The 13,278-nt window shown below is 43.9% G+C and overlaps 1 protein-coding gene across 1 annotated transcript in view; it reads left to right on the top strand.

Annotated features, from left to right (window-relative positions):
• The window catches only part of gpc5a (glypican 5a), a gene marked incomplete at both ends in the record, with an annotated part of 92,240 nt that extends 79,980 nt beyond the window's left edge, over nucleotides 1-12,260 (top strand). The window contains one exon of the mRNA XM_084446524.1: nucleotides 12,097-12,260. Coding sequence (XP_084302650.1) covers nucleotides 12,097-12,260 — 164 coding nt within the window. The remainder of the gene's footprint in view (nucleotides 1-12,096) is intronic.
• Between the last annotated feature and the right edge of the window lie 1,018 nt (nucleotides 12,261-13,278).

A 13,278-nucleotide genomic window follows, 5' to 3' on the forward strand; every position in this document is an offset into this window, starting at 1 on the left:
GTGGTCTTTTCAGCCACACATTGCTCCTGTTTGGGTCGCTTGATAGTGTAGACTTACTGTAACTCTAACTCTGATTACACTACTATGTTTTTCATAGTTTTTTCCCCCGAAAAAGACCTACGTTTGCGCCTAGAAATTACACTACCACGGCCTAAACGAAGCTCGAACCCGGAGGCGGATCGATATGACAGGAGCTGCGTTTTGGAAGTGGAAATCCAGAGCTGCGTTCTAGTGTAATAGACAGAACTGTTCTAGTGTAATTGGCAGATCTGTTCTAGTGTAACAGGCAGAACTGTTCTGGTGTAACAGGCAGATCTGTTCTAGTGTAATAGGCAGATCTGTTCTAGTGTAACTGTTCTAGTGTAACAGGCAGAACTGTTCTAGTGTAATAGGCAGAACTGTTCTAGTGTAACAGGCAGATGTGTTCTAGTGTAATAGGCAGATCTGTTCTAGTGTAACAGGCAGAACTGTTCTAGTGTAATAGGCAGATCTGTTCTAGTGTAATAGGCAGAACTGTTCTAGTGTAATAGGCAGATCTGTTCTAGTGTAACAGGCAGAACTGTTCTAGTGTAATAGGCAGAACTGTTCTAGTGTAATAGGCAGAACTGTTCTAGTGTAATAGGCAGATCTGTTCTAGTGTAATAGGCAGAACTGTTCTAGTGTAACAGGCAGATCTGTTCTAGTGTAACAGGCAGAACTGTTCTAGTGTAATAGACAGAACTGTTCTAGTGTAATAGGCAGAACTGTTCTAGTGTAATAGACAGAACTGTTCTAGTGTAATAGACAGAACTGTTTAGTGTAATAGACAGAACTGTTCTAGTGTAATAGGCAGAACTGTTCTAGTGTAACAGGCAGAACTGTTCTAGTGTAATAGACAGAACTGTTCTAGTGTAATAGGCAGAACTGTTCTAGTGTAATATACAGAACTGTTCTATTGTAACAGGCAGATCTGTTCTAGTGTAATAGGCAGAACTGTTAATAACTGTTAATGTTAATAATAATCTCTCTTCAAAAAAAGTAACTGGCAAAAAGTAAAAAAGCCTTTATTGAGATATGCTGCTATACTAGACTCCCCAGCTCAGTTTGTGTTCCCAACCAAAGAGCTCCTTCATCACACCTGTCTGAACCTCCGAGCACTCCTGCCCTTTTCTTTATGAATAATATTCTCTATTCAATCATCTAATTCAGTCTAAATGTTCCCATATATCGCCCTTATAATCAGTTTATTTTATGTCCTATCCATTCCCTCACGTTATAGCTCCCATAATATGATGTGAGGTAGGCTATTGAATGGGTTTATGTCAGCAATGGATGTGAATTATCATTAGTTATTTGTTATATTCACAACATAGATCATATGACGCTTATCTAGGTTGTTTGATCATCAGAATCAGAATCAGAAATCATGCTGGATAGATCAGACAGAGTTTGGCTGGGTCATATTATGTGCCCAACCGTGACAACGTTAGTCATGCCGTTATGTGGGGAGTCTTGGTCGTAGAATGCTGATTTTCACGCTCTACTTCTACAATCACTGATTGGCTATGTGCTTCAGGCGCAATAAGGATCTCTGAATAGCGCAGGCGTTCTGAAGCTCTGCGCAGCTCCTGGATGTTCTGGAGATCGACGATCATTAACTCAGAATCTGTTTTAATCACTTAAGTCAACAACACATTCACCATGGGTGGGGGACGACAGGTTCACTCTGCACTTGTTACACTTCCCATTACTAGAGCGAAGACTCCTAATTCTCCCACCCTCTGCTCACACCCGCACAGTGGGAACACCAACACTAGCGCGTTCCCCGGGGATCGTTTGATCATGGCTGGCGGGCAGCGCCCGATCCTCAGAGGGGAGGGCAGAGGGGACTATCTCCCTGCTGGGGGATGAAGGCAAGGTAATGGCTCACAGAGTTAATCAAGCGCAGGGAGAGACTGGGTTTAGTGGATGAAGGAGTTGACCCATTAGTCTGCTATCCTCAGGAGGGAACCAACACACACAGACCTCTGTGGCTAGTTATATAGGCAATAGGGGGGCGAGAGATAGGGCCTAGTATTTCCAAAAGTGGGACTTTTATGGGAGCTCAAGATTATTACTATTTTTAGTTAAAGTTTTATTTTAATGTTTTCAGTTCAGGTTGTTCTGTTGATACGGTATTCAGTGTTGAAAGTCGAATGAACAGAGAGAATGCTGTTTTGTTTCCTCTGGTAAGTGACATTTCCCTTTTTAGTTGAGTAATGGGGAAGTCATGACTTATTCACATTCTCCAAGGTGTTTCCTGACATCACCCAAACCCAACTGACTAGAACAAACAAGACCTACTTTTTTTATCTGTTTGAAATCACTTTAAATGCAGCAGAGGGGTGGATTGTTACATATTCAGTATTTTCTATTAAAACAGAAATGGTACGCTCTTATTTTTTTTCTCAGTTCGAAAGGTGTGTTGTGACTTCAAAAGAAAACCCGAGATTTATACTCTGCTTCTGCTACTCTCTCCTCTTCCATAAATAGTGTGTTAGAACTCGCCATGAATCACTGCTTTCAGCTCTGGAATCTCCCCCACCTGAAGGCCCAAACGGGGAATAGACCATTAATAACGTTTACTGCTCTACTCTGGCACAATGCAGGAGAAAATTCTCTGGGTTGGAGTCAAACAGTGGTCTTAACTGGGGGTTGGGACAGGAGAGGGCGAACCTGTGTGCATACCTGGCTGGTTTACAATCAGAAACAGTAGAAGAGTTATTGCAAAAAAATATTTTTTAAAAGCAACGGTTAGTATTTGTTTACGACTTGGAAGTGCTGCCCCTCATTTCACCAGAAAAAAAAACTAAGACAGGTTTTTAGCCAAATAGATGTAGAATAAACGATGGATAAATTAATAAAGTAGAGAATATACATTTTTGAATTCTCTCATGATATGCCCAGAGTAACCAGTCGTCCATGGAAACAAATACAGAGTGAACATTTTAATTGAAACCCCTTGTCATGTTTTCCTTGCCCCTCTATTGGTTTTTCAGTTTCAGAAAACCTTATTTCTACAGTTAGTCTGATGAAGTATCAAAGACGTGCTTGATTGACAGGGTCATGAAACCTCAAAGATATTAACATTGTACACTACAGATATATATAGACATAAAATACTATCCGGTAGAGTCATACTGTACCATGAGATCTATTGGACTAAAATACTATCCGGTAGAGTCGTACTGTACCATGAGATCTATTGGACTATCATTAAAAGTGGGCCTTCCATTGCCCCCTACTTGAAAGGCACCAGAGACGCAGGGGAACCTTTCTGTGTGAGAAGCTCAGTAGAACAATGCCGAGCCTGAAAGGGCACAGTCTCCACTGACTCTCCCTTTGAACGGATGACACAAGCCTGCGTCCTTTGAAGCTTCAGTGACTGTTTCTTCTCTCTCTCTCTCTCTCTCTCTCTCTCTCTTTCTCTCTCTCTCTCTCTCTCTCTCTCTCTTTCTCTCTCTCTGGTTTTACCCTTGAATGAGAAGTTACCGTAGCAACTGTCGACCCAGTTTCATTATTATAATAATCATTGGAAAATGTTGACAAATTCGGGTTTCTCCCTATGCACTCATTTTTTATTTTCTTTGACATGTTTAAACAAAATAACTGCCGTTTTTAGAGACTGGGACAACTGTAGAGGAGGTGAGAAGGTAGAAATCGGACCGACCAATCTGGGTCACTGTTCATCGACAGCATCCAAATGTGGGCTGTTGAGAGAGAGAAGGGGACAATTGTGAAGTGAAGAGAGATGGGCTATGGCATTTCAACGACGCTTTCTAAAGTCTAAACCAAACATTAAAAATAGATTTTTATTAATTTACCGTCATTCTTGTCCCATCAGTGCCTTTCCCAACATTTACCCTTCGGGTAGCATGTGTGCTACTGGAAGAGATGAGTTCTAGATCAAATGTTTGTTGTCCTGTAGCATCGCCCCTCGAGAAGCCAGTGGTAAACAACCATTATTATGTGTGGCAGTGTGCTGTACCTGCGGTCTAATCACCCGTAAGGGATTCTGGTGGTGGTGTGATGAATTTGGGCCAAGCCTGGCCAACCCGTATCCCAGGGCGCAGGACAGAGAGCGCGTCTGTGTTAATGAACAGGTTAATGCAAGGTTAATAAGAGAGGGAACTGTTCAAACCCCCCCAAAAACTTCATTCATTATGCAAATGAATGTGTTTTAGGAAGAAGTGCTTGTAGGGTGTCGGTGCTAATTAGCAGATCATCTCCGCTCCGGTGAACTTTGATGTTTGACTTGAGGAAAAAATCTAATGATTTACCGTGTTTAAGGGTCGACATCAGCAAGGCCCTGTACTAGGAAACGGGATTACGGGGTTAGCGCGATAGCTTCAGGTTCAAGCCTGGTTTATCCGTATCACGAAGAAAGCTATGCACTTGCGTTTTATTGGCTACAGTTTCATGCAGGCTTTGCTGTGGGTGATGAGGAGAACCAAGTAGTCTACATTTTTAATTCCATTTTCAAGTATTGTGATTTAGTAGGCTATGGGTAGGATACAAATGCTTGCCGCATACTGTTCCGTGCTGGTTAATGAAAAAGCCCCCTTTCTGTAGCTAGCTAGCTAGCTGCTACTAGCTGCTAGCTAGTAGCTAGCTGATGGCATCGATTCTGAACCCGTACGCCAGCGACACACGGTGGCCCGGTTGTGGGGTTGTGGAGCGATACAGGCAGACAGACACCAGACACCACACTGATTCAATTCCTGTCATTATGGTAAAGACGCTGTGTCGAAAGGAAATGTAGCCTCCAGAATGAGGTTAAGGTCTGCTGTTTGATGTGATAAAATGAACCAGGTGATTCTGTTTAACAGTGCTTGTCAGGACTGAGGAAGTTACTATAGCTAATACCTGTCCTGTTGTCTCACCTGTGATGACTCTGTGTTAGGTCACGGTTATGAAAGCGCTAAGCCTCATAAACGTACAGTATCGCGTGACAGAGGGATTCAGTCCTTCACTCTTTTCAATTGAAGTTGCTCTTCACATTTCATAGCATATGGAATAGCAATCATCATTATCGTCAGTATTCATCAGGATTGTTATCGGTTTGATTTAAGCCGTCAAAGATGACATCTTTTTATCCCTCAATACCGTTTAAGCCCTGAGGCATGTTGCGTTTGTGAACGTACATTTTTCATTAAAATGCAAACCCGGGGTGACCTTGCCGTGTTTGTGTGGCGCTGCGGGTTGTGGCTGTTGGCTGGGCCGGCCTCAAGACCACACTAATGGAGGCGAGGGTGGAGGAATAGGGATTGATTGATATCACCTGGATATGTTTTTCCACTATAAAAAGTGTTTCTTTTAACATTTTCTCTCGTCATTCTCCAAGAACTCCCACGAATACTCTATAGTAGGAAAGGGAGGAGTTGATTTGAAGGCCATGCTAACATCATTTGCTCTAAAGCAAGCACAACTCCCGTGCCAGAATAACCTAATTGGATTCTTGAACAGCCGAGTCAATCGGCGTCTTGGTCTCTGCTTTCTCTTCTTCTGCCACAGAGACGCCACCCAACTGATGACTCACCACGACCGCTCGGCGAACGCTCATAACGACTCGGATCTACAACATGCAGTATATTTTATTAGCTCTCGGCCTCCCAGGCTGCTTATTAATAATATTTCTTGTGTCCCACTGTGGTACTCACTCAATTTTCAAATAGCCTTCAACCCTGAACACCCCCTACCTAGTTGTCTAATGAAGCAGGAAACAAGTGAAGGACATTCTGTGTGTGTGTGTGGATGTATGTGTGTGTGGGGTGGGGTGGGGGCGCCATGATGAACATTAGGAGCCCGTACCCCTGCTGTTAGTATGCTGGCGGCGGCCAGGGAATGACTGGTGGTCCGGCTGGAGTATTAACCGGTTCTAAGGATGTAGTAGGGGGACGAGGTGATGGAATCCCGGTGATGAACACAGAGCCGTGAGGCCGAGTTAGCGAAGGGGGGTATGGCTCTGAGTGACTTTCTCGCTCCACCGCGCCCGGTGCTAACGCACATTCGGGGGTCGGTGTTTTAAACTAATGACGCTACCTTTAATTAGTTTTCATTGATCCAGGTCACGCCGCGCTCGGCACGGCGCAATGGACGCCAGTGTTCTGTTGAGCTCAGACGGGTTGTAGGGGAGGCGGGGTTTGTTAGAGTAGAAGCCAAGCGTCACGCCAAGTCTTTGGGAAGGTAAGCGCGAGCCTGGATGAGTCAATAATAAGCGCTGGCCACACTTGTGTGTCCTTTCTAGTATGGGGGACGAATGCACAAAGGGATTGTGGGTAGGTTTTTCTGACGCTGTCCCTGTGTAGATAACCCCAAAATAAACCTTGCTGTTCACAAAGCACTTGCAAAGGGGGGAATACCGTGCTAACTACGTTGCCATGATAATAGCATCTCTTAGCACCTGCACTATTTATGCATATTTAAATTAGGTAATATGTATACATTTGGCCGAAAATTGTCCCCCTTCTATGCAAGTGAGATTCATGGCAAAAACAGTCCAATTAACAAAGATCTGGGCTAATTGCCACATGCAGTTATAGTGAAATTAGTCTTCAAAGAGTTGGTGTAATTTCAGCACATTTATAAAGGGTGTCATAGCCATGGCTACTTTTCATTTAATGTTTGGTCGTAGGCCAAATGATGTAGGCCTATTTGTACAGATAATTCACTCAAACTAGATCTAAAAGTTACTGCAACATGGCTGATGGAAAATGAATGACATCAATTGGATGTTTGATGTGGAGATTTAACACGCTCGCTAGTGGTGGATTAGTGAGAGTTGATTTACTTGGAAATCTTATGGAAAAAGGGCTCATATGGCAACACCATATGGCCGTGTTTGCACTAGAATATCATTAGCGCAGTAGCTTTAGCCAATAGGTCCTTAAGACAGAGCACATAGCGGGCATAATTGACACGCACAATTAATGGTGCTATTAGCGGCCACAATCCACTCTTTGTGAATTTGCCTATTTGTGTATTAAGTCCTGTATAGGAGGGCTGTAGGATAAGTGATTTTCTGTAGATTGCGGTTGTGCTACTGCATATGCCTCAAAGAAAATTCATGAATTTAGTTTCCTTCTCTCATTTGCACCACTGCTACGGCGCCGGTACCTCGTGGAGCCTGTCGAATTGCCTTTGCCATTTATTCCACAATACAGCCCTTCATTTTCAAAGCCCTCCATCTTGAATTCGCAGTTTTCGTTTTCGCAGTAAAACAAAGGCAGCTTCTTTGTTTGTGCGTTTGTATGCGGAGAGAAAGAGAACGAGAGAACGGCGGAGACATCAAAAAAGCCGCTCTGTTGAAATTGGCAGTTCATCGACACCGCTGACAAGAAACATGAAATTAAACTGATCCCTCAAATGCGGAGGTGCAGTAATTGATCATTTTTCGGGGCGTCTGTTGTATTGTGTGCAAATTGAATGCGGATGCTGCACTAGACTCAGGGGTACAGTAGGTTCAATTGTGTTATCTGTGGGAGTGGGAGCAGTTAATCAACCAGCCGGCAAATCAGCCAGCCAGCCAGCCGAAGAGCCTCTCAGGAGGGCTCTTAACCGTCTGTGCCACGCATGGTTCCTCCCTCACTCCTCCTCTCTTCTCCCCTCCTCTCTTCTCCTCTCTTCTCCCCTCTTCTCCTCTCTTCTCCTCTCTTCTCCTCTCTTCTCCTCTCAAAACAGCTCAGAACAAACAAGCCGTCCGCTTCGAGATGTGATACCAGGCTCTTTAGATAAATCCATGCTAATTCCTCACAGATCCTCTCATTTCACACACATTAGCATCTGTGGATGACGCCGGTCCGCCGAGACCTCTCCGTTTGTATTCTGTAAAACACAGTTGATAAGGAGGGGTGTCTGATTCAGATGAGCTTTCCATCTCAGTACAACAGAGATGCATTTGTATTGGGGGAAGATATTTTCAGTGCCTCAGAGCATTGTGGGATTAACTCAAAGACACCATTCAGAGTTAGGTGGTGTTAAAAGAAGGTCAGTCAAAATATAAGATTCAGAGAGAGAAGAGAATTCAAAGCTCAACAAATTGAAAACTCAAGATGGATATAGTGCATCTCTCATCTCTTTGTTGGATGAGTACGGCAGTGTGTCAGTGTACCAAGTTCATAACAATGTTATACTGTAGCTAGCCACGAGCATGGTAAAGTATTCCTCTAAATTACATTACTGAATGTCTGGCATTCAATTTGTCACAAAGTCTAAAACTGAACCTCTCTCACAAGAGCTGCTGAAGATAGTGTGAAAAACCTGATTGGAAATTCAGATGTAGTCTATAGTATGTTTATTTCCATGTACTATTGTATGCAAGATTACTAAGCAACCCTCCTGTCAATTCACCACATACAGTACCAACACTGCACTGTAGCAACATGTCGCTACAGTGAGATAGTGTGTACATGTCGCTGTACAAGTAGTGATATGTACACACTATCTCACTGTAGTGACATGTACACACTTTCTCACTGTAGAGACATGTACACACACTCTCACTGTAGTGACATGTACACACTTTCTCACTGTAGTGACATGTACACACTTTCTCACTGTAGTGACATGTACACACACTCTCACTGTAGTGACATGTACACACTTTCTCACTGTAGTGATATGTACACACTTTCTCACTAGTGACATGTACACACTTTCTCACTGTAGTGACATGTACACACTATCTCACTAGTGACATGTTCACACTTTCTCACTGTAGTGACATGTACACACTTTCTCACTGTAGTGACATGTACACACTTTCTCTCTAGTGACATGTACACACATTCTCACTGTAGTGACATGTACAGTACACACACTCTCACTGTAGTGACATGTACACACTTTCTCACTGTAGTGACATGTACACACTTTCTCACTGTATTGACATGCACACACTTTCTCACTAGTGACATGTACACACATTCTCACTGTAGTGACATGTACACACTTTCTCACTGTAGTGACATGTACACACTTTCTCACTAGTGACATGTACACACACTCTCACTGTAGTGACATGTACACACTACAGGTACACACTATCTCACCGTAGAGACATGTACACACTATCTCACTGTCTCAATAAATTGCTGCTAATTGCAGTCATGAATAAACCGCATTATCGTGATACCACTTGGGTAACAGGTCAAGGAGAAGTCATATTTTTTCTCATTATGCCTACGCCTCATAATTGTGCATATTAATTTGTAGGGGGAACCAGTCAATAGTTTCTCTCTGCACACACTCTCACATTGTGTTCTGTATTCACTACCCCTGCTTGATTCCCTGACGGGCTCTGGAAGCCGTTGCCATCGGTATTCCTTTATGACTTGCTTATTGCAACACAAACATTCGGTAATTAAGAGAGAAGAGTCTGGAAGGTTCTTTCTGCCTTAATAGGGTTATAGGGTTAGATACTATCTCCATCTACAGAGAATAGTTGTGAAACGGTTTGGACTAACAATGGTATTGTTATTCCCAACTTGTATCTTTAAACAATGAATTAATGAACGGCTAAATGACTAAATTTGTTCTTTATCCATAGTGCCCTATGACACACTTGGCTCTGAAGTTTGTATTTGTCCTTGTTTGCACCATAGGGCGAGTCATTGTCAATTCCACGAACACACACTTCTTTCCTTGGCATCTGTTTGGTACAGAGCAGCGACCGGCTTCTGCTCCAACCAGCTGAGGTTATTTTCCTGCTGTAGTCGGTGTGGTATTGATCATAGTTCCACCTGGACTAATCACGATTCAACTGCTATGGATTTTACATCAGGTGCTGAGCTCATCTAAGGGTTCTAAAGTACGTCTGCTTTCTCCTCCTCATCTGTTCTGACACCCGAAAACAGGGTTGCTGTCGGGTGTCGAGAAACGGGCGCTCTGTAAACATTCAGCCAGGACGGATTAATCTACGTAGACACGAGGGCTCTTCTCTCACAAGACCATTAGTACTAGAGTATCAGTCGAATATTTTCATGTGGGTTTTACAGTAACCGCAACCTGATAACGAGAGGTTATAATACCACTTATAATACCATCAAAAAGATGCTAAAGATGACTAGCACTGATTTTTAAGGGGGATATTTGCATGCGTCCATATTTTGACAGTGACAAAAAGAGACATTTTTCTTTCCTGCTCAGCGGTTGATGTGTTCATCATGCGATGACACAGAGCAATCAGAGGTTACTTGTTCAGATCCCAGAGGTTACTTGTTCAGATCCCAGGCTGCCAATCATGATATTCTCCAGGTGGCCTGACTGTGTTTAGATGGAAATGCAGAGAGGAGGAGAGGAAGAGAGGGGTGCACTGTACTGATGGATAGAGAGAGAGAGAGAGAGAGAGAGAGAGAGAGAGAGAGGAGGTTGCGGAGGAGACATGCCATCACTCCTCTCCTCTTCCTCTTAATAGGCCCTGACACCCCTCCCTGGAGGTCTTCATCCAGCCTGGTACACTCTGTACACACATTTCTGTAATGGTCACCCTGCTGCCCACACATGTGTTCGCCCGCCCGCGCTACAACAACCTCGATACGACAACACGGCCACCATTACACGTGCGCTGTATGTCCCGTGCATCTCGCCGTCGGTTTGAGAGACGACGACAACAAAGAAACTGGTGATTGATGAGACCGTAGTGGCTTTTCTGGTGTGTGTGAACACTGACAATCCCAAGGTTACTCCCTTTTTATTCCGGACCTGGGAACAAACTAATCATGTTAAAACATGCCCCCCCCCGAACCCCCCCATTCGCACCTGCGTTTTCCAGTTTAAAAAAAAAAAAATAGCTGTTAAGTAGCTGGGTATCGAAACCAATGCGTTGATTTGGCGGGATACCATTAAAGCTTGTCGAAGCATTAGGAGCTTAAGAATTTAAGAGGACAGAGTCCATCAGGGCGACGAAGGATCAATTTCCCGAACAGGAGACACGGGGGCCGCGCGTGCCTTCAAATAGCCGTCCTGGGGGCGCACTGCGCCCGATCAATCTCGATCAGTCGATAGGCTGTTAATTTCAGGCCACACTCAGATCCTCTGACAGCGGCCCCCGCGTGGGCCCCCCCCCCCCTGGGGAGACGGCGTCGATAATCAGGACACATCCCGCCAAGGCACAGCCGAGGGGGGCGGCTCAGGGCCACCGCGCAACACCGACCTCTTTCGTAGCGCGTCGTTCATGACATCGGCCCGTACGGTTCGGTGTGCGCGTTCACGCGGTGAAGCGATTGTGACAGGATAACGCAATGAAAGCAAAACAGTTTGGTCACCCACATTATACGTCCTGTCCGATCGCGGTGCACAAACGTATGATTGTGCCAAAACCAGTTCTGTTAAACATGTATTGCCGTCCGTCTCGTTTTTCCCATAGAAAAGTATCGATAGTGGTATCAATAAGGACCCGGATCATTAAGCAGACTCGATAACGGTATCAATATCACTAAAAATTAATGATCCCCATCCCTATTTGTGACCTCATTGGAGGTTTGGTCCTGATGTCTGCAATCATTGAAATGCACTAGAGGGCATTTTGTTTATTTTCCTATGTTTTTCTTCATATTATGAAAATTGAAGTTATGAAGAACCCACTCAATATGACTAACGTCAGTTTTAGGATCACTCAATGTATCATATTTTGTCGTCAAAATCCACATCCTGTGAGAAGTGTGAACAGCTCTGAATCTTTGAAGCCCTTTTTCTCTGCTTAGTGACTTCAGGTGTACAGACATTCACAGAAGCACATCTTCTTCAGATATTTGCAAATTTCAACGCATGGCACATCATTTGAAAGCGTATAATTAACACTTTCATAATCGGAAAAATGACCTCAGCAGACATCAGGACCAAACCTCCAGTGGCGGTCACATTTTTTCGATCACTGAGGGTTAAGTCTGATGTAGATTCCATCATGCTTTTAACCTGTTGATGAACTTAAAAAAAAAAAGCTGTCAGTCTTCATGTCCAAACGGTGGAGCAGTTTGTTTAATACCTATAGCTTAACTCCTGTATCTTAGCTATCTCTGTGAGGACCCGATACTGGCGAGCCACAGTCTAACAGCCATGCTTGTGTCTCCTCTCCCACAGTGTCTCCCAGTGTGGTTAACGACCACAGCCGCCACCATGCCCAGGATGAAGACCCTGAGACCGGGTTCAGCTCCGGTACCAGCTCACACGGGAGAGCAACAACAACAGCAGCCATCTTGGCTTTGATCCTGACTTGTTTACTGACACTGCTCCCCTTGTCATAAGGGTGGCCATCTGGCAGGGACGTCTCAAGACAGTTTTTTTCCCCCCCTCTACCTGGAAAATAGAGAAAGGAGTCGGACAGCTGGGAGGTGAGAGGGTGAATCGATGAGAGTTGGACCCTCTTACGCAATGTAGGACGAGTGCAAAGCAAGACTGACTGGGAGAAAAACAGAAGAAATAAATCACGAGGAAACCAACTGTACTTTAACTGTATAAACTGCTATACAGAGCCTGTACATTGACTCTAATATAGAGGGGAGACAATTACTGTAAAATACTGGTTCTTATCTACATGATACACTAACAACTTAATACCAACGTATGTAGAACAGCTAATGTCACTGCCATGAATTGCGTCTTTCCTCTTGTTTCCAAATTAACGAGAAATAACCTTTTTTATGATGTAAAAAAAAAAAGTGAAAATAATAATTTAATTGTATTTCATTGAATAATATATTTGATGCTTAGATCTGTGTATATGGTACAGTAACATGCTTTAGAACATGTTTATTACAGGATGGGAAACCGTTTCCTTGGTCTGGTTTGTCTATTATTTGTGGAAACGTCTATTATTAGTTTTCTCCTTCTCTTTATCAACATTACTTTTGAATACAGTTTCCTCAAAATGTCTTTTTAACAAATGAATTCAGTTGGGAGAGGGTTTCATGTCTCCTATATTCCTCCTGTATGAACGCTGCCCAGTCCTTTGGGTTCCTAGGCAAGGAGAAGCCGGTCGACGAGTCACTAGCCATTCCACACCTATCTCACACATCTGCCGCCTGTCCAGAACTCATTAAATGGAGACATTTGAACATAGAGGGGTTCTGAGAGAGGTGTGTGGAGGTGGAGGTGGGGGTGTTAGGGCATTCCCTCCCACATAACGCCCCCTCCCCCTCCCCCCCACTATTCCGTCTTTCTCAGAAACGGATTAGTTTCCCCAGGAGTCCATTATTGTCTTTCAGACTCAATCCTCCTCTCCTCCTCACCTGTCTGGATGTGAAACGATGGGTCCTGGAGTAG

This window comes from Borostomias antarcticus (assembly GCF_949987555.1).
Source record: "Borostomias antarcticus genome assembly, chromosome: 12".
NCBI lineage: Eukaryota > Metazoa > Chordata > Actinopteri > Stomiiformes > Stomiidae > Borostomias > Borostomias antarcticus.